The following is a 22,445-nucleotide window of genomic DNA, read 5'->3' as shown; positions in this document are numbered from 1 at the left end:
GAACACTTATAGGCGAGGCAAGGTGGAACATATTGAATATCATATAAGCTAAATGAATACAAATACATAAAATCATTTCTAGAATTCATGAACTCTGGAAATCTAGTTTTTAGGGTATGTATACAGTAAGCCTCTCTTAAATATAACAAACATTGCCAATCTCTGACACTTGTTTGACACCGTTTCAATGCCAAAGAAACGAAAAATACATTTGATGCTTATACTGTTGCTTCAGTAAAGTACCAAAGAATTTTAAAGACCTCTGATCTATCTATTTGTGGTGTTCACTTTCTCATTCCAGTAGGAGGGTGGAGTAGGAAAACTTTAATAGCTTTTCTATGACAAAAGTGTTTAACGGGGTTGTGTAATCTCAAAAATTGGTGCCATATTACTAGTGATGAGCGGCAGGGGCAATATTCAAATTCGCAATAGTTTGCTAATATTTAGTAGCATATTTGTCATATATTCGCTATTATTTTCTTGACTGCGAAAATCGTCAATGTTATATTCGTGTAAAGAGCGCGCAATACAGCCGTGGGTCACTTTTGCTACATTTTCCAAGCTGCTAGAAGTTTCCTGAGACTGGAGAAAATGGTTGGCATGGCAGAACATTAAAAATGGCTTTATATGCAGATAGAGTGCTCCAATATATTCGCGATTGCGCTAATCGGCAATTAATGATGCGCATATTTTGGCCCAATACGTGAAACTTCACATTTTATCAGGTCTGAGTAGATATTACTGATGGTGCACTATGTATTGTTGTGACATCACAGAACTATGTCTGTAGCATGTATGTATGGACAGCAGAACCTATCAGCTACATTATATCAAGATATAACCTACACTGACTATCTCCCACTAACTATCTGTATTATATATATAAGCTAACTAACTAACTATCGAATGTAATGAGTGGAAAGCACAGAGCACAGCAATGACACTGCTGTCTCTCTCAGAACCTTAAAAAACAGAAGAAAATGGCTGCTGGGGAGGTTCTTATATAGTAAGGGTTAGGTTTCCTATTGGTTACTAGTGATGTTGCTAAGCTCAGACAAAGACATTGCAGCCTTCTCATTGGCCCACAAGCAAGAAGCAGGGAGGGATCATGGGTTCAGATGAAAAAAAATCTAGAATATTCGAAAATACGAATATATATCATTATATTCTAAATATTAGCGAATTCTCTAAGTGCCGATATTAGCGATTTTCTATTTGCTATTCGAATATTCGCGCCCAACACTAGATATTACTAAGATGTGCCACCAATGTCTCATGTGGGTCCCACCTCTTGGACACACATATCTCTAGAATGGAGCCCACAAAGTGAAGGAGAGATGACCACGCCGAAAATAGCCGCACGTTGGCTTGGCTATTTAAATCAGGTCCCTTAGGAGTGAATGGAGCTGTGGCCGTGCTTGTGTAATGCGCTTCCCATTCATTCTTATGGGACTTCCGAAAGTAGCCGAGCACGTGCTATGTTTAGAGCATTAAGTAAGATACTTACAGCAGTGCACATCTTGTAACCCACTCCAAAATCAAATCTGCATTGTTCATCCATTGAGTAATTGATTCCTGGTAATTCTGGGAGCTTTGGCCATTTATGTTCAAAGGGATCATCCAGGAGACAATCGTAGGAACTAAAACAGAAAATTGCACATTGATTATTATTAATGGCACAAAATGTGGTCAGGATCAGTCATATCTGTGAACCATGTAAGGCTACGTTCATATCTGCGGTAGAGATAATCTGGTTGTCTGTTCTGACAGAGGAACAGACTATTAGGGTTAACGTATATGGCAAAACCGGATACTGCCCCACACCATCAGATCCCCTTTGACTGTCTATAATGGGGTTCGGCGACTTTCTGGCATAAATGCCAACTTTTGGTTGGACAAATACCACTTGTATGCATTTATGTTAAAAAGCCGCCAGATTCCTGTTGGATCCCATTATAGTCAATAGGGATTTGGTGGTGTATAGTAGTGTTGATTGCGAATAATTTAATCGCAAATTTTTATTGTGAATATCGGCACTTAGAGAATTTGAAAAGATGTAAAATATAGTGCTATATATTCGTAATCGCGAATATTCTAGATTTTTTTCCATCAGTAACCTCCTTCTTGCTTGTGGGCCAATGAGAAGGCTGCAATGTCTTTGTCTGAGCTTAGCAACATCCCTAGCGACCAATAGGAAAGTTGCCTACCCATCATCTCGATCCTATTCCTTATCCAATTACATTAGATAGTTAGTTAGCTCATATATGTATATATAATACAGATAGTTAGTGGGAGATAGTCAGTTTTTTTGCTATCCATACATACATGCTACAGACATAGTGCTGTCATCTCACAACAATACTTAGTGCACCAATCAGTAATATCTACTCAGACCTGATAAAATGTGAAGTTGCATGTATTGCGCAAAAAATATGCACATCATTAGTGCCGATTTGCACAATCTCTAAATTAATGACTGGAGATCACATATTCGAGAATTTATTGTGAATATTATGCAAAAAATTCACAAAATATTGTGAAAATCAATATTGTCTATGCCACTCATCACTAGTGTGGAACCAGCTACCGGAAAACCTTTACAGCAGGTTTGAATTTACTCTAAGGCCATATTGACACAAGGCAGATTTGATGCAGAAATTTCTGCAAGAGAAAAATCTCTTCCATATTTCCGAATTGAGTTGTTTGCAGTCATAAACATTGGATGATTGACTCATCCTGACAAAATGGAAGGACAATATTTATCAATGTTTATGGCCAGCTTAAAGGGGTATTCCCATCTCAGAGATTGATGGCATATCACTAGGAAATGCCATCAATGTCAGATAGGGTAACCCTTCTAGGACCTACTCCAGAATGCAAACATAGCCACCCTCCATAGTTATGTAAATAGCCAAGAGATATGTCATCAGTCGCAACAAATGGTGAAGATTCCAGCTTCCTTAAAATGTGGGGATTTTTTTAGCAAAAAGTATAAAACTCATAGATCAAAAACAAGCATCCGCTACATTTTTTTAATGACACAATTCAGATCCTTACTCGTGACATGAGTCGTGAGTAAGGATCTAAACTGAGTGATCCAAAAGGCGTAGTTGCTGCTTGTTTTTGCAGTATGGCCTTTATCCTTTTTGCTAAATAAAATTGTCAAGTTTTAAGGAAGCTGGATTCTTTACTGTTTTTTGTCATTATGCTTGTCACATTCAGGCAATTCCATGCTTTCTAAGTTGTAAACAGGTGAACTGGCCTCTTTCTTTTTCTATTGATATGTCATTAATGTCTAAGATGGTCAAATCCATTTAAGTCTTTATTCAATATAAAACTAATAAAAGTAAGGCTAATATTAAGATGATGATTGTTTACTTTTGTTTGCCAAATATTTGTACAAGGATTTATATTGTGTATTAGCCTAATATTTAGAACATGGATCATACAGATGACACAGTAGTGCTTAGACAGAGAAAGGTTTTCAGATGTACAGAACACTACAAGGAGACAGACAGATTCCAGCCAGTGATTGTAACTTCGAGCACAACCCCACTACAAAAGACTGTCTAGACCTCCATTGTAGTGACTGACTCATCGACTATTCACAGGTTTTACAGATGTTTAGATTACACATGTGGCTATAACACATCTTTAAAACCACAGAAGTCTTCCAGATACAGAAACAAAATAACTATGCGTTAAAGTATAGAATTTCAGGAACTTACTGTATGTATCTATTAAGTTCCTGCTTACTGCATCTTGACCAGTGATAACGATGGAATGCGGCTTGTACCAGTGGAGCCATGATACTTCCCATACTGGTTTCATCAGCACAACGATTTCCCTGACCGTCATGCTCCATACCTAACCTATAAAATGAAGAAAATAAAAAATAAAATAATAGACTGCAGTATAAACTTCAGAACGTCCTCATGTGTTAATCAACACTAAATGTGCTTACATTTTTAATACAAACTCTAAATGTTCCTCCTAGCTCCAACATTTCTCTGTGGCAAGTGGAGTTTAAGAAACATTGAAGTTACCTGCATATCATGGAGAAAGACTCATGGGCAACTAAATGTTGGTGCCTGTGCATGTCACGGTTTGAACCACTGTATACTTCAAGTATATACTCTTAGGCTTCTTCCACACCTGCGTCAAAGCAATTCAGTGGAACTGCCTACTGGAATTAACCGTAACTGGTCATTATAATCAATGAGGTCTGGAGGTAAATAGCAGAATCTGGCTAGGCTGGATACAGTGAGCTCTGGCAGGCTGTTCCTCTTCCGGAATAGCCTGCTGGATAGCCTTAGTGCAGGTGCGGTACTAGTTTTAAAGTGGTTGTCAAACTTTAAAGTGTATTTAAAAAAAAAAATTCCCCCCCAGCCAAACCTGTCAAGGGTAGGCTTCTTGCCTGCTTCACAATGCAGGTAAGTATGCTTCTGTGTACAACTTTCAAGTGTATTTTAAATAACCCATCTACCCACAAGGATCTGTCAAGGGAAGCATACTTATCTGCAAACTGAGATTTGACTGTTTGGGTCCTCTGCTTTCTTCATTGTCCCTTGTAAACTGGCATGGATGGGGTCATTTAGGGTACTTTCACACATTGTGAAGATCCGGCAGGAAGTTCCGGCACCGGAACTGCCTGCCGAATCCGGAAAACCCATGAGCAAATGGATAGCGGATCTGTCTAACAAATGCATTGAAACACTAGATCCGTCTCTCAGTTGTCATCTGGAAAAACGGATCCGGTATTACTATTTTTTTTTTGCATTTTTAAAGGTCTTTGCATGCGCAGACCGGAAAACCGGATACGTTTTGCCGGAACACTTGAGATCCGGCATTAATGCATTTCAATGGAAAATAATGCCGGCATTCTGGCAAGTGTTCTGGAATTTTGGACGGAGAAAATACAGCAGCATTCAATACCGTAAGAGTGACTGCACTAAAGACATCCTGATGCATACTGAACGGATTGCTCTCCATTCAGAATGCATTAGGATAAAACTAATCATTTTTTTCCAGTATTGAGCCCCTGTGACATAACTCAATACCAGAAAACTTTAACGCTAGTGTGAAAGTACCCTTAAACTGCTCAGCCAATAACGGGCCACATCAATGATATATCCTTCAAGCGGCACATGACTGCTTCTCTGCCTTTTGGCTAAGATCAAGTGTAGTATATGTTCTTATCAGTTCTGGTGGTTTGTACTGGGCCATCAGGATGTCGAAGAGACTAGAACCACACAGTTGTCACTAGGGTGTATGACTTTGGCCATTAGTGTCACATGATAGATGACCAAGGGCCGCCGGATCAAGGCCAGGTGCTGAGATGAGCTTAAAATCCTGAGGTGCAGAAGGACCCCAGGAGTGGTGACCCTGGGATGCTGGAGGTGGGAGCCCACTGATTGATGGCACATTTCCACGTTCACACATTTTGAGCATATTCACATCTAATCTTTGCCCGGCGTTCCGGCCTGGAGCAAGAAGGAGGACTTTTTTAAAATAAATCTGGCCAAACGTCTGGGCAGTAACTGGCACACATTCACTACTTATTTACTTTATTTTTCATTATGTGTTCATTTTACATGTTTGTTTTTTCAGGTTGTGGTGCCCTTATAGTTTACCCCTTCCTGTTGTCCGGGGGAGTGATATCTGGTTCCCCACACCCCTGCAAAACCTCTTGGCTTCTACCTCTGGGGAGGGCCTCACCTAGACATTAGGCTTTTGGCCAACACCTAGGTGGCAGCTAGGTGGAAGCCATAGCAAGACAAGCACTTATCCAGCTTTGACTCTGGGATGGCCACTAGTCCAAGTCTGGCCCGGAGAGACCGGGATTGGTATATATGGGGAGGTGGGGGGGCTTCTCTTATGGAGACGGCCTGCGATTAACACTTTTTGTACAGTACTGTATATAAATAATGTATAACATTACATACATATATACAGTACAGACCAAAAGTTGGGACACACCTTCTCATTCAAAGAGTTTTCTTTATTTTCATGACTATGAAAATTGTAGATTCACACTGAAGGCATCAAAACTATGAATTAACACATGTGGAATTATATACATAACAAAAAAGTATGAAACAACTGAAAATATGTCATATTCTAGGTTCTTCAAAGTAGCCACCTTTTGCTTTGATTACTGCTTTGCACACTCTTGGCATTCTCTTATTGAGCTTCAAGAGGTAGTCACCTGAAATGGTTTTCACTTCACAGGTGTGCCCTGTCAGGTTTAATAAGTAGGATTTCTTGGTTTATAAATGGGGTTGGGACCATCAGTTGCCTTGTGGAGAAGTCAGGTGGATACACAGCTGATAGTCCTACTGAATAGACTGTTAGAATTTGTATTATAGCAAGAAAAAAGTAGCTAAGTAAAGAAAAACGAGTGGCCATCATTACTTTAAGAAATGAAGGTCAGTCAGTCCAAAAAATTGGGAAAACTTTGAAAGTGTCCCCAAGTGCAGTCACAAAAACCATCAAGCGCTACAAAGAAACTGGCTCACATGCGGACCGCCCCAGGAAAGGAAGACCAAGAGTCACCTCTGCTGCGGAGGATAAGTTCATCCGAGTCACCAGCCTCAGAAATCGCAGGTTAGCAGCAGCTCAGATTAGAGACCAGGTCAATGCCACACAGAGTTCTAGCAGCAGACACATCTCTAGAACAACTGTTAAGAGGAGACTGTGTGAATCAGGCCTTCATGGTACAAACCGGATTCCAAAAAAGTTGGGACACTAAACAAATTGTGAATAAAAACTGAATGCAATGATGTGGAGATGGCAAATGTCAATATTTGATTTGTAATAGAACGTAGATGACAGATCAAACATTTAATCCGAGTAAATGTATCATTTTAAAGGAAAAATACGTTGATTCAAATTTTCACGGTGTCAACAAATCCCAAAAAAGTTGGGACAAGTAGCAATAAGAGGCTGGAAAAAGTAAATTTGAGCATAACGAAGAGCTGGAAGACCAATTAACACTAATTAGGTCAATTGGCAACATGATTGGGTATAAAAAGAGCTTCTCAGAGTGTCAGTGTCTCTCAGAAGCCAAGATGGGTAGAGGATCATCAATTCCCACAATGTTGCGCAGAAAGATAGTGGAGCAATATCAGAAAGGTGTTACCCAGTGAAAAATTGCAAAGACTTTGCATCTATCATCATCAACTGTGCATAACATCATCCGAAGATTCCGAGAATCTGGAACAATCTCTGTGTGTAAGGGTCAAGGCCGTAAAACCATACTGGATGCCCGTGATCTCCGGGCCCTTAAAAAACACTGCACCACAAACAGGAATGCTACTTTAAAGGAAATCACAGAATGGGCTCAGGAATACTTCCAGAAACCATTGTCAGTGAACACAATCCACCGTGCCATCCGCCGTTGCCAGCTGAAATTCTACAGTGCAAAGAAGAAGCCATTTCTAAGCAAGATCCACAAGCTCAGGCCTTTTCACTGGGCCAGAGATCATTTAAAATGGAGTGTGGCAAAATGGAAGACTGTTCTGTGGTCAGACGATTCGAAGTTCTTTTTGGAAATCTGGGACGCCATGTCATCCGGACCAAAGAGGACAAGGACAACCCAAGTTGGTATCAACGCTCAGTTCAGAAGCCTGCATCTCTGATGGTATGGGGTTGCATGAGTGCGTGTGGCATGGGCAGCTTGCATGTCTGGAAAGGCAGCATCAATGCAGAAAAATATAGAACAACATATGCTCCCATCCAGACGTCATCTCTTTCAGGGAAGACCCTGCATTTTTCAACAAGATAATGCCAGACCACATTCTGCATCAATCACAACATCATGGCTGCGTAGGAGAAGGATCCAGGTACTGAAATGGCCAGTCTGCAGTCCAGATCTTTCACCTATAGAGAACATTTGGCGCATCATAAAGAGGAAGGTGCAACAAAGAAGGCCCAAGACGATTGAACAGTTAGAGGCCTGTATTAGACAAGAATGGGAGAGCATTCCTATTTCTAAACTTGAGAAACTGGTCTCCTCGGTCCCCAGACGTCTGTTGAGTGTTGTAAGAAGGGGAGATGCCACACAGTGGTGAAAATGGCCTTGTCCCAACTTTTGGGGGATTTGTTGACACCATGAAATTTTGATTCAACATATTTTTCCCTTAAAATGGTACATTTTCTCAGTTTAAACTTTTGTTCCGTGATTTATGTTCTATTCTGAATAAAATATTAGAAGTTGGCACCTCCACATCATTACATTCAGTTTGTATTCAAGATTTGTATAGTGTCCCAACTTTTTTGGAATCCGGTTTGTAGAATATCTGCTAGGAACCCACTGCTAAGGACAGGCAACAAGAAGAAGAGACTTGTTTGGGCTAAAGAACACAAGGAATGGACATTAGACCAGTGGAAATCTTTGCTTTGGTCTGATGAGTAAAAATTTGAGATCTTTGGTTCCAACCACCGTGTCTTTGTGTGATGCAGAAAAGGTGAACGGATGGACCCTACATGCCTGGTTCCCACCGTGAAGCATGGAGGAGGAGGTGTGATGGTGTGGGGGTGCTTTGCTGGTGACACTGTTGGGGATTTATACAAAATTGAAGGCATACTGAACCAGCATGGCTACCACAGCATCTTGCAGCGGCATGCTAATCCATCCGGTTTGCGTTTAGTTGGACCATCATTTATTTTTCAACAGGACAATGACCCCAAACACACCTCCAGGCTGTGTAAGGGCTATTTGACCATGAAGGAGAGTGATGGGGTGCTGCTGCCAGATGACCTGGCCTCCACAGTCACCGGACCTGAACCAGACATCTACACATTTACATAAGCATTAATGCTATTTAGTTCAAGGAAATTACCTAATCATTTTTTTAAACTGTCCACTGTCCCTGCTGTGACCACCTCCTAAGGTGATTATTCCACAGATTCACAGTTCTTGTTGTGAAGAAGTCCTGTTGCCTCTGAAGACTAAACTCTTTCTTCTTCAGATGGAGGCAGTGTCCCCTTGTCGTTTCAGCAGATTTTATATGGAACAGCATAGTGCTTGTACAGACCATTTATATATTTATACAAGTTAATTATATCCTCCCTTAGACGCCTCTTCTGAAGACTAAAAAAATGTAATTCTTTTAGTCCTCATAACTACGACCCTCCATGGCCCTTATCAGTTAAGTCACTCTTTTTTGTACTTTTCCAGGTCCATGGCATCCTTTCTATGAACTGGCACCTAGAACTGAACTGCATATTCCTGATGAGGCTGCACTAAAGCTTTGTAAAGTGGTAATATTATGTCCTTGTCCCACGAGTTCATGCCTTGTTTAATTCTCCTTGCCTTAGAAGCAGTTGTTTGACATTGCATGCCTTTATTTAGTCTATGATCTACAGGTACACCCAGAACCTTCTCTACAAGAGACTCTCCCAGTAATCATCTTTGAAATGTCTCTACACCTTGACTGGAGTCCACCTGTGGTAAATTCAGTTGATTGGACCTGATTTGGAAAGACACACCCCATCTCACAACTGACAAGACAAATCAGAGCATAAATGAAGTCATCCAGAGAAAAAACCTGCCTGTAGAGCTCAGAGACAGGATTGTATGGAGGCACAGACCTGGAGAAGGGTATACAAATTTCTGCTTCACTGAAAGTTACCAAGAGCACAGTCGGCTCCATAATTCTTAAATGGAACACGTTTGGAACAACCAAAACTCTTCCAACAGCTGGCCATCCCACCAAACTAAGTTATTGGGGAAGAAAGGTCTTTGTTAGAGAGGTGGCCAAGTAACCAATGGTGCAGGAGTGTAACTACTATAGCAGCAAACCATGCAACTGCTATGGGGCCCAGGGCAAGCGAGAACCCAGTCTTAATTGGATTATCTCCTCTTCTACTGGAGGTGAAAACTTAGTCAGGACTCTACCCTCTAAAGGAACAACTTTTAACAAATAAGGCAGTGGAAAAAATGGCCCAAGGGTCATTGAAAAGGGTTTAAGTAGAAACCCTCCTGTCCTATTTGTGTGTGTGTGTGTGTTGGGGGGGGGGGGGGGAATGGTGCCTCTGGCTGAGCTCCAGAAATCCTGTGTGCATTGTGACTGGAGGAAATCTACCTAAACCTATCTAATACAATCCCTACAGTGAAGCATGATGTTGGCAACATCATGCTGTGAGCTGTTTTTCAGTGGCTAGGGCAGGGAGACCATTCAGGGTTGAGGAAAAACTGAACTGAGCAAAGAACTTACATATTGACCAAATGTTCACCCTCCAAAACAAATGGTCCTAAGCAGGCTCGGACTGGCCCACAGGGGTACAGGCAAATCCCCCAATGGGCCCCTGAGCAAGGTGGGTCCCTAGTCTCCCACCCCCTGCACAAGTGGCACATAACACAGTAGACTTACTGCACTACATACATATATTCACTTATATAACACTTGTCCTAAGCACACATCCAAGACAACACAGAAGTGGCATAGGGACAATTCTGTGAATGCCCTTGAGAGGCGTAGCTAGAACCCTGACTTAAATCGAACATCTCTGGAGAGATATGAAAATGGCTGACCACTGACAGTCCTTTTTTGAACATGACAGAGCTTGGGAGGATCTGCAGAGAAGAATGGCAGAAAATCTTTAAATCCAGGTGTTCATACTTTGTGGCATCATACCCAAGAAGACTGGAGGCTATAATCATTGCCAGAGGTTTTTTAAATAAGTCCTGAGTAAACGATCTGACTGAATACTTAGGTCAATCCAATATTAAAATTTTTCCTATTTTAATAAAACAGCAAAGATTTTGAATATTCTGTTTGTCATTTTAGGGTACTCAGTGCAGATTGATGGGCAAAACTTGATTTTTGTATTTATTATTTTACCAAAAGGCCGTAACATAAGAAAATGTGAAAACAATGAAAGGTTCTGAAGACTTTCTGAATGTACTGTATATATACACACACACACATACATTTTTATAATTTTAAAATGTTTTGTCCAAACCATTGCTCCTAAACTAAACACGTTCAATGGGACAATGAAGGTCTTTGTGAATGACACAAAGAGTTCCTGACCTTTCTCTTCTGTGGTTATGAATGAAATAACGTCTAAGCCAATGTGAAGGTAATATAGACTGTGGTTTGTAGAAAGAAAAGCAAAAGCTTATGTTAAATGTGCTTACCAAACGTTTAAACAATTCAGTTTCCAAAAGATGTACCTAATTGTAAGCTCCTGGTGGCCTCAGCAATATGTAGTCATCACATGTTCTTTGATCTCAGGATGTGCAGATACAACAGATAACCTCATTACTTTACAAGTGGCCCGCCTTTTAAGTACTGTTTGGACAAATTGCCTTAAATTACACAATCCCCTAATCACAAAGACTAAATTGTCTATAGTTGTTATATTTTACCTAATTCTTTAGATTAAAAATAGCTCCCTCTCAGATGCTGATGTTTAAACAGAACTGCTTGTTGCTGAAATTTTGTTCCTTAAACTTCATTCACATCTGCATTGGAGAATGCAAATTCCGTAAAAATATTGGTAAAAAGATGGGATTGGAAACCCAACAGGACCCATTATGTCTGTTTGACACCATCGCTGTCTATTTTATGACAGATCCAACACTCCAGTTTTATTTTCATTGTTCTTCTCCTATGATGAAGCAAAATGGAAATAATAGCCTAAGTCATTCAGAGAAGGCAGCATTTGCCACCAAAAAGGGATCATTTGTGGATGATGTTTTAAATTGAAAATAACATCTTATAGTGCAGTGTGTTTGTTACAGGCTGGTAGTTACTAGTGTTGGTCGAGCACCAAAGTGCTCGGGTGCTCGAGTAGAACACCTCGGGATGCTCGGGTGCTCCACCGAGCACCCGAGCACAATGGAAGTCAATAGGAGGACCCGAGCATTAAAGGAACACTGACAGGCCCAATAACCATAATTTGCTGTATATATGCATGCACAGGTCTTCTAATGTGCATTGAAAACATATAAGTATAACCCCTGTCCACATTATGAATACAGTAAACTCACGTTTTATAACCTGAAGTAATCGCTTTTCTTTCTGCCCAAGGGGCGGGGTTTCAGCTCCACTTGCGCCCAGCCAGCCTCAGCCCAACCGCCGTTTTGAAGAGCCGCCCAGCTCATCAATATTTACTTCGCTGGGCGGCTTCTGCTGTCCCCGACCTTCCGAGATCCGGCGCATGCCCAAAAGAAAGCTATGGGTGCCGGGTGCATGCGCAGAAGCTGAAAGCGAGTCCGATGCCCATAGCTTTCTATTGGGCATGTGCTGGATCTCGGAAGGTCGGGGACAGCAGAAGCCGCCCAGCGAAGTGAATATTGATGAGCTGGGCGGCGCTTCAAAATGGTGGTTGGGCTGAGGCTGGCTGGGTGCAAGTGGAGCTGAAACCCCGCCCCTTGGGCAGAAAGAAAAGCGATTACTTCAGGTTATAAAACGTGAGTTTACTGTAGTCATAATGTGGACAGGGGTTATACTTATATGTTTTTAATGCACATTAGAAGACCTGTGCATGCATATACAGACGTGGACAAAATTGTTGGTACCCTTTGGTCAATGAAAGAAAAAGTCACAATGGTCACAGAAATAACTTTAATCTGACAAAAGTAATAATAAATTAAAATTCTATAAATGTTAACCAATGAAAGTCAGACATTGTTTTTCAACCATGCTTCAACAGAATTATGTAAAAAAATAAACTCATGAAACAGGCATGGACAAAAATGATGGTACCCCTAACTTAATATTTTGTTGCGCAACCTTTTGAGGCAATCACTGCAATCAAACGCTTCCTGTAACTGTCAATGAGACATCTGCACCTCTCAGCAGGTATTTTGGCCCACTCCTCATGAGCAAACTGCTCCAGTTGTGTCCGGTTTGAAGGGTGCCTTTTCCAGACTGCATGTTTCAGCTCCTTCCAAAGATGCTCAATAGGATTGAGGTCAGGGCTCATAGAAGGCCACTTTAGAATAGTCCAATTTTTTCCTCTTAGCCATTCTTGGGTGTTTTTAGCGGTGTGTTTTGGGTCATTGTCCTGTTGCAAGACCCATGACCTGCGACTGAGACCAAGCTTTCTGACACTGGCTAGTACATTTCTCTCTAGAATTCCTTGATAGTCTTGAGATTTCATTGTACCCTGCACAGATTCAAGACACCCTGTGCCAGACGCAGCAAAGCAGCCCCAGAACATAACAGAGCCTCCTCCATGTTTCACAGTAGGGACAGTGTTCTTTTCTTGATATGCTTCATTTTTTCGTCTGTGAACATACAGCTGATGTGCCTTGGCAAAAACTTCGATTTTTGTCTCATCTGTCCACAGGACATTCTCCCAGAAGCTTTGTGGCTTGTCAACATGTAGTTTGGCATATTCCAGTCTTGCTTTTTTATGATTCGTTTTCAACAATGGTGTCCTCCTTGGTCGTCTCCCATGTAGTCCACTTTGGCTCAAACAACGACGGATGGTGCGATCTGACACTGATGTTCCTTGAGCATGAAGTTCACCTTGAATCTCTTTAGAAGTCTTTCTAGGCTCTTTTGTTACCATTCGGATTATCCGTCTCTTAGATTTGTCATCAATTTTCCTCCTGCGGCCACGTCCAGGGAGGTTGGCTACAGTCCCATGGATCTTAAACTTATGAATAATATGTGCAACTGTACTCACAGGAACATCTAGTTGCTTGGAGATGGTCTTATAGCCTTTACCTTTAACATGCTTGTCTATAATTTTCTTTCTGATCTCTTGAGACAGCTCTTTCCTTTGCTTCCTCTGGTCCATGTCGAGTGTGGTACACACCATATCACCAAACAACACAGTGATTACCTGGAGCCATATATATAGGCCCAATGGCTGATTACAAGGTTGTAGACACCTGTGATGCTAATTAGTGGACACACCTTGAATTAACATGTCCCTTTGGTCACATTATGTTCTGTGTTTTCTAGGGGTACCATCATTTTTGTCCATGCCTGTTTCATGAGTTTATTTTTTTACATAATTCTGTTGAAGCATGGTTGAAAAACAATGTCTGACTTTCATTGGTTAACATTTATAGAATTTTAATTTATTATTACTTTTGTCAGATTAAAGTTATTTCTGTGACCATTGTGACTTTTTCTTTCATTGACCAAAGGGTACCAACAATTTTGTCCACGTCTGTATATAGCTAATTATGGTTATTGGGCCTGTCAGTGTCCCTTTAAACCAGGCACCCCCTTGCTCTGAAGAGGGGAGGGTGTCTGGTTCATTGTAAAAGGTCAGAAATTGATGGAAACACCACTGAAATGGTTCGGGAACAGCATGGAGAGGATGTCTGGATGCATCTTGGACTCCCAGGTTGCTGCTGGGATTCATGTTGTCCGAGTAGTACGCCACTTTTACAGACTGACAATAATATGCACCAAACCGAAGATAAAATAGATTTTAGAGGAAAAATTGTTAGGAAACATTCTTTCCTGTATATTTACTTGTATATAAAGTGCAAGTGCTGCCAAAAATTGCAAGGAAGAGGCACTCCGATACAACCTGTATATCACATAAAGGAGGGCCTCATTCAAATTGTTCAGGTAGTAGGACTCCTACACTCATAAAGCACTAAGTGAAAGGGCTGCCAAAAATTACTAGGAACTAGCACGTCAATACACCCTTCATTACACATAAAGGAAGGCATCATACGCACCCTTGAAAAATTATGATTGATGGCCTGCTGGTGACCCTCAAAAACTATTGGAGCAAGGGCCTGCTGATCTGACCATCTATAACATCAGGGGCAAGGGCCTGCTGCTGAGCTGACCATCTAAAACATTAGGCGTGAGGGTCTGTTGCTGAGCTGACCATCTAAAACATTAGGGGTGAGGGTCTGCTGCTGAGCTGACACTCTAAAACATTGGGGGCGAGTGCCTGCTGCTGATCTGACCATCTAAAACATTAGGGGCGAGGGTCTGCTGCTGAGCTGACCATCTAAAACAATAGGGGTGATGGTCTGCTGCTGAGCTGACCCTCTAAAACATAAGGGGTGAGGGTCTGCTGCTGAGCTGACCCTCTAAAACATTATGGGTGAGTGCCTGCTGATGATCTGATCATCTAAAACATTAGGGGTGAGGGCCTGCTGGTGACCCTCAAAAACATTATGAACAAAGGGCCTGCTGGTGACCCTCTAAAACATTATGGATGAGGGCCTGCTGGTGACCCTCAAAAATATTAGGAGCAAAGGCCTGCTGGTGACCCTCTAAAACATTAGGGGCAAGGGCCTGCTGGTGACCCTCTACTCTAAAACATTATGGGCGAGGGCCTGCTGGTGACCCTCAAAAAATTATGGGCGAAGGCCTGCTGGTGACCCTCTAAAACATTATGGTTGAGGGCCTGCTGGTGACCCTCAGAAACATTATGGGCGAGGGCCAGCTGGTGACCCTCTAAAACATTATGGGTGAGGGCCTGCTGCTGAGCTGACCCTCTAAAACATTAGGAGCAAGGACAGCCTAATAAGCATATTGATATAATGGAGGAGGAGGATGAGAAAAGGGAGATTGAATCATATACCCTTTTTAGTGGTGGAAGGGGTGCATGGGATACAGTGTATTCAATACACCATAAAAGCCATATTTAGAGTGCCTTTATGTTCAGCCGCTTTCCTCTGGTGGAGTAGAGAAGTCAGGGGCAATCCAGGCCTTATTAATTTTTACAAGAGTCAACCAGTCAGCATTTTCAGTTGACAGGCAGATGCGCCTATGAGTTATTATGCCCCAGCAGCACTAAAAACACTCTCTGAAAAAACGCTGGCAGCAGGGCAGGCCAGCACCTCCAAGGTGTAGAGCGCCAGTTCGTGCCACCCAATAGTTGTAAGGCACAGAGAGATCACTGAGTATTCCTTTACCATCTTCAAAAAAATGTTCCTCCTTGTGACACTAGGCCGCGCATCAGGTTGAGGGTTATTTTTGTAGCGGGGGTCAAGAAGGGTGAACAACCAGTAATTGGTGTTGGCCAAAATGCGTACAACGCGAGTGTCACGGGAAAGGCAGCCTAACATAAAGTCAGCCATGTATGCCAGAGTCCCAACAGACAAGACTTTGCTGTCATTATCAGGAGGATGACTCTCAATCTCCTCATCCTCTTCCTCCTTTTCTACCCATCCACGCTGAACAGATGGAATAAAACTTCTCCTGCTCCTCCTCATCATCCAATTTGCACTGAGAAGACAAACTGAGGGTGGTCTAGCTATCACCCTGTGTACTGTCTTCCCACATTTTCACCTCTTCCACATTCAAAGCATCCACCTTAATTGTGAGCAGCGAGCGTTTGAGTAGACACAGAAGTGGGATGGTTACGCTGATAATAGCGCTATCACCACTCACCATCTGTGTTGATTCCTCAAAGTTTCTTAAAACCTCACAGAGGTCAGACATCAAAGCCCACTCGTCGCTTGTGAAGAGCGGAAGCTGACTGGAAAGGCGATGACCATGTTGCAGCTGGTATTCCACTACTGCCCTATGCTGCTCACAAAGCGTGCTCAACAGTCGGTGAGCTGGCAATTGCAAGCGCTGCTGCAGCGTTGCCAGACCGGCAGAAGCTGTCGATAACTTGCGTAAATGGCCACACATGCTGCACACCTTCACCAGTAGCTCAGGCAAATTGGGGTAAGTTTTGAGAAATTGCTGAACCACTAGTGTGAACATGTGTGCTAGGCATGGTATGCCTACTTGCCGAGCTCCAAAGCTGCCACCAAGTTACGGCGATTATTAGACACAACCATGCTTGGTTGTAGGTTCAGTGGCGAGTGCCACAGCTCAGTCTGGTCCCTCATCCCCTGCCACAGCTCTGCGGCGGTGTGCTGTTTGTCACCTAAGCAGATCAGTTTAAGCACGGTCTGTTGCCGCTTCCCCACTGCAGTGCTACACTGCTTCCAGCTACTGACTGATGTCTGACTGGTGCTGCAAGATGATAATTCAGAGGTGGAAGTGGAGGAGGAGGTGAAGGATGAGAAGGGGGGGTTGCAGCCACTAACGTAGGTGGTGGCGGAAACCCTGATGGAATTAGGGCCCGCAATCCTTGACATCGGTAGCACCTGTGCCATCCCAGGGTACGAATCGCTGCCGGCCTCCACAACATTCACCCATTGTGCCGTCAGGGAAATGTAGCGTCCCTGGCCAAAAGAACTTGTCCATGTGTCAGTCATTAAGTGGACCTTCCCAATAACTGTGTTGGTCAAGGCATTGGAGATGTTACGGGACACATGTTGATGTAAGGCTGGGACTGCACAACGTTAAAAATATTGGCGGCTGGGGACAGAGTAACGAGGGACGGCCACCACCATCAGGCTTTGGAAAGCCTCAGTGTCCACAAGCTTAAATGGCAACATTTCCAGGGCCAACAATTTGGAAAGGTGTGCATTTAGTGCTATGGCCTGTGGGTGGGTGGCTGGGTACTTGCGCTTTCGTTTAAAGGCCTGGGGTATAGACATCTGCACGCTGCACTGGGACACAGAAGTGTATGTGCTAGCTGATGGTGCTTGCAAAGGTGCATGGCGGGAGGCATCCGGGCCAGCATCTTGGACAGGGGATTGGCCAGCACGTAACACAGGGGAAGAGGAGGCAGTGGTGTTACCCGCAGACACTGATTGTGAACCCAGGTGTTTGTCCCACCTATTAGGGTGCTTTGATGCCATGTGGTGGATCATGCTGGTGGTGGTGAGATTGCTGGTGTTCATGTCCCTGCTCATTTTGGTACAGCACAGGTTGCAAATTCTTTTATCGTCCGCACTTTCCTCAAAAAAGTGCCAGACTGCGGAACACCCAAATTAAGGAATGGCAATGAAAATACCTCCTCGGAATATCCGAGTGCGGGATCACTTGTTTGCAAAGACTCTCCATGGTGGGAGGAAGGAGGATCAGGACGAGGATTCTGTTGACCAGACTCTTGGCTAGTGAGATTGGACTTTGTGGAATACAGGGTGGTGCTTAACCGACTGGAAGCATTATCTGTTGCAATCCAACCGACCACCTGGTCGCACTGGTGTGACCTCGAGAGTGCTGTCCTGCAAACTGGGACATGAAGCTAGATATCGTGGATGAGTGTGTTTCTTATGCTCTGACAGCAGGCACAGTTTCACCGCGCCCAGGGCCACGGCCTCTGAGTGCACCATCAGCAGCACGGCCACTTCCCCTTACTGCTCTCCTCGCACATATTAAATGGTATATATGCTTGCAAGTATGTCACACCTACAGTAGCGCAGGTTTTGTAAGTGTATACGCAAATAAAGTACACAGAATGTCACAGATATTTTTAGGATGCGCGCCCTTTAAACAGGAGGTATAGCTCAAGTAATGTTGCTGTCACCACCGTCTAATAAAAAAATTACACTAAATGAATGTCACTGATATTTAGGATGCGCACACGTTAAACAGGAGGTAAAGCACAAGTAATGTCGCTGTCACCACCGCCTAATAAAAAAATTACACTAAATGAATGTCACTGATATTTAGGATGCGCACACGTTAAATAGGAGGTATAGCACAAGTAATGTCGCTGTCACCACCGTCTAATAAAAAATTACACTAAATGAATGTCACTGATATTTAGGATGAGCAAACGTTATAGTGGAGATGTAGCGCAGGTAATGTAACTGTCCGCAGCGGACAACCCTCTACAGAAAAAGTACACTGTATGTCACAGATATCTTTAGGCTGCGCACACATTAGACAGGAGATGTAGCGCAGATAATTTCGCTGTCTGCAGTGGCCAAACAATTGCAAGCTATTTGCGCTAAAAATATATATTGCTGCCAGATACAACTATAGTCCTTAAAAGGAGTTTTGGGTCTCTCTAACAATTCCACGCAATTTAGTGCAGGTTGCGCTATTAATTATATTCCTGCCAGATACAACAATTGTCCTTAAAAATACTTTTGGGTCTCTAACAAGGTTTTTCAATAAAAATATTAGTATTTCACAGTATTTGACAGCTCTCCCTAAGACTGAGCCGAACATGTGTCATCGGGTGCTATATAGCACCCGATGACGTGTTCCGGCCAGCGAATCACCAACATGGCTACGGCATTACAATGAATGGCAGTACTTACTTGAATGTTTATTGGCTGCATAGCAGGCAACCAACCTGCAGGAAGGAGACTCAAGCATCGTGCTCGAGCACACGCGGTGTTCGGCCAAACACAGCGATGTGCCGAGCATCATGATGCTCGAGTAAAATTAGTGTTCGACCGAGCATGCTCTCCCAACACTAGTATTTACCACCACCTACCACGCATTTACCCATAGCTATATATGTCACTGTCACTTTGATATTACTAATGCTGTTTGGTGTTGAAGAGCTTGACAGGGAATGCATACAGTCCTAGGAGCCCCCAGAGTGTCATACACAACTTTTAAGGGCAATGTGAGCACTTTAATTTAGGGTTGAATGTATTCGTACCCAAATCGAACCTACTGATTGATTTCAGAAATTAGTTCATCTGTAGTCTCATTCTGGCTGGCTGAGTGCAATGCCTTGAAAGCAGCTTAGGCAGGGTACTGGCTCTCCTTAAATAGACAATTTCTGTATGCAGACTTTTTGGCAGTGGTCCAAGGTATGGAGACCTGCCTAAGCTGCGTTCAAGGCATTGCGCTCAGTCAATCAGAAAGCTACTTAATACTGATGAGGGCAAGCATTCCAAAACAGCTGTGTACAGATTGATATTTGGTTTGCCTACTTCCAAGACTTAAAAAGTCAGTCTTGCCACCTCCAGAAGGTCGCACTAGAGAGATGGTTCTCTTTTCCAGGGAAATACCTCTTTGTATATTTTTTTCCACATGGAGAATTGCCAATAAGACATACCATGGAGCACTGCTAAAAAGTCTTCATACACAGCTGGTCTCTTTAAGGAGAGCCAGCACTTTGCCTAAGCCCATCGTTTACAGTATAGTACTGTTTTCATATGGCATAAAGAGACCCAAGAGTGTAGCTATAGGATTAGCAGGGGTACCAACTGCCTTTGGACCCGAACTCCACTAAACTGATAGAACATGTCCTATTCTTGTCTGTTTTGTGGACAAGAATAGGCATTTCCACCATACTGCTAGATACAGTTGCAAGAAAAAGTATGTGAACCCTTTAGAATGATATGGATTTCTGCACAAATTGGTCATAAAATGTGATCTGATCTTCATCTAAGTCACAACAATAGACAATCACAGTCTGCTTAAACTAATAACACACAAAGAATTAAATATTACCATGTTTTTATTGAACACACCATGTAAACATTCACAGTGCAGGTTGAAAAAGTATGTGAACCCCTAGACTAATGACATCTCTAAGAGCTAATTGGAGTGAGGTGTCAGCCAACTGGAGTCCAATCAATGAGATTAGATTGGAGCTGTTGGTTACAGCTGCCCTGCTCTATAAAAAACACACACCAGTTCTGGGTTTGCTTTTCACAAGAAGCATTGCCTGATGTGAGTGATGCCTCACACAAAAGAGCTCTCAAAAGACCTGCAATTAAGAATTGTTGACTTGCAAAAAACTGGAAAGGGGTATAAAAGTATCTCCAAAAGCCTTGCTGTTCATCAGTCCACGGTAAGACAAATTGTCTATAAATGGAGAAAGTTCAGCACTGCTGCTTCTCTCCCTAAGAGTGGCCGTCCTTCAAAGATGACTGCAAGAGCACAGCACAGACTGCTCAATGAGGTGAAGAAGAATCCTAGAGTGTCAGCTAAAGACTTACAAAAGTCTCTGGCATATGCTAACATCCCTGTTAGCGAATCTACGATACGTAAAACACAAAACAAGAATGGATTTCATGGGAGGATACCACAGAGGAAGCCACTGCTGTCTAAAAAAAACACATTGCTGCACGTTTACAGTTTGCACAAGAGCACCTGGATGTTCGAAAGCAGTACTGGCAAAATATTCTGTGGACAGATGAAACCAAAGTTGAGTTGTTTGGAAGAAACACACAACACTATGTGTGGAGAAAAAGAGGCACAGCACACCAACATCAAAACCTCATCCCAACTGTGAAGAATGGTGGTGGGGGCATCATGGTTTGGGGCTGCTTTGCTGCGTCAGGGCCTGGATGGATTGCTATCATCGAAGGAAAAATTAATTCCCAAGTTTATCAAGATATTTTGCAGTAGAACTTAAGGCCATCTGTCCACCAGCCAAAGCTTAACAGAAGATGGGTGTTGCAACAGGACAACGACCCAAAGCATAGAAGTAAATCAACAACAGAATGGCTTAAACAGAAGAAAATACTCCTTCTGGAGTGGCCCTGATTGAGATGCTGTGGCATGACCTCAAGAAAGCGATTCACACCAGACATCTCAAGAATATTGCTGAACTGAAACAGTTATGTAAAGAGGAATGGTCAATAATTACTCCTGACCGTTGTGCACGTCTGATCTGCAACTACAGGAAACATTTGGTTGAAGTTATTGCTGCCAAAGGAGGTTCAACCGGTTATTAAATCCAAGGGTTCACATACTTTTTCCACCTGCACTGTGAATGTTTACATGGTGTGTTCAATAAAAACATGGTAACATTTAATTATTTGTGTGTTATAAGTTTAAGCAGACTGTGATTGTCTATTGTTGTGACTTACATGAAAATCAGATCACATTTTATGACCAATTTGTGCAGAAATCCATATCATTCCAAAGGGTTCACATACTTTTTCTTGCAACTGTATGTGGAATGGGAAAGTGTGGGACACCTAAGTTCTAGTTGCAACTACAACTTTTGCACCCCTTATAATTACACCCTTCCCTTTATTAAGCGTAGGTCTGGTGACTGGACATGTGGTACAGTGCAGAATTAAAATATAGAAGCATGGTCTGCTCCTTCAAAAATATAGAATCCCCAATGAAATTACCACCTGTATTCATGCTATTGTTTGTATGATTTTGCTATAGGAGTACATTCAGTTTTACCACTTTTTCTCATTTGATAAAGAAACCATTCGAGAAATTGCTCTGGAGGAATGCAGCATACTTACACATGACCGGTTTCATGGGCGACCACAAAGGCAGAAGAGAACCCATCCTCATGGTTCAGGGTACAGCTGCGCAGTGGGTGACACATACCCGTAACTGGAGCATAACCTAGTAAGCAAAAAATAAAATAAAATAACATGATATGTTAAAGGGGTTCTCTGGGAATTACAAAAATGAAAATACTTAAATATTAATTTATGATAAATATATTCCCAAATACCTTTGATTAGTTATAATAATAGCTCATTTGGTCTAGGGAGCAATCATCAGGAGAAATAAAATGGCAACTGTCCTATTACTACACACAAAGCCTGTCCTAATCACACAGCAGGACAAGTTACTTGACAACATTGAGCTGCCTCATTCTCTTCTCTGCTGTGCTTATCAGTATACAGCTGATAAGATATTCAGCGTAATCTCTGTAATAATGAGTTAATGAAGAGACATGAAGTACAGGGGGGGGGGGGGAGGGTTTGGATA

The 22,445-nt window shown here is 42.5% G+C and overlaps 1 protein-coding gene and 1 pseudogene across 3 annotated transcripts in view; one reads left to right on the top strand and one right to left on the bottom strand.

Moving 5' to 3' along the window:
- The window catches only part of ADAMTS14 (ADAM metallopeptidase with thrombospondin type 1 motif 14), a 201,471-nt gene that overhangs the window by 71,619 nt on the left and 107,407 nt on the right, over positions 1–22,445 (bottom strand). For all 3 annotated transcript variants that reach the window (XM_044296805.1, XM_044296806.1, XM_044296807.1), the window contains exons 7-9: positions 21,968–22,073; positions 3,729–3,872; positions 1,508–1,640 (exon numbers count right to left, since the gene is read on the bottom strand). In XM_044296805.1, coding sequence (XP_044152740.1) covers positions 1,508–1,640; positions 3,729–3,872; positions 21,968–22,073 — 383 coding nt within the window. The remainder of the gene's footprint in view (positions 1–1,507; positions 1,641–3,728; positions 3,873–21,967; positions 22,074–22,445) is intronic.
- Positions 5,151–5,253, top strand: LOC122942866 (annotated as a pseudogene).

The sequence above is a fragment of the Bufo gargarizans genome, chromosome 6, assembly GCF_014858855.1.
Source record: "Bufo gargarizans isolate SCDJY-AF-19 chromosome 6, ASM1485885v1, whole genome shotgun sequence".
In the NCBI taxonomy this organism is placed as follows: domain Eukaryota; kingdom Metazoa; phylum Chordata; class Amphibia; order Anura; family Bufonidae; genus Bufo; species Bufo gargarizans.
This window is presented reverse-complemented; position numbering and strand designations above follow the sequence as displayed.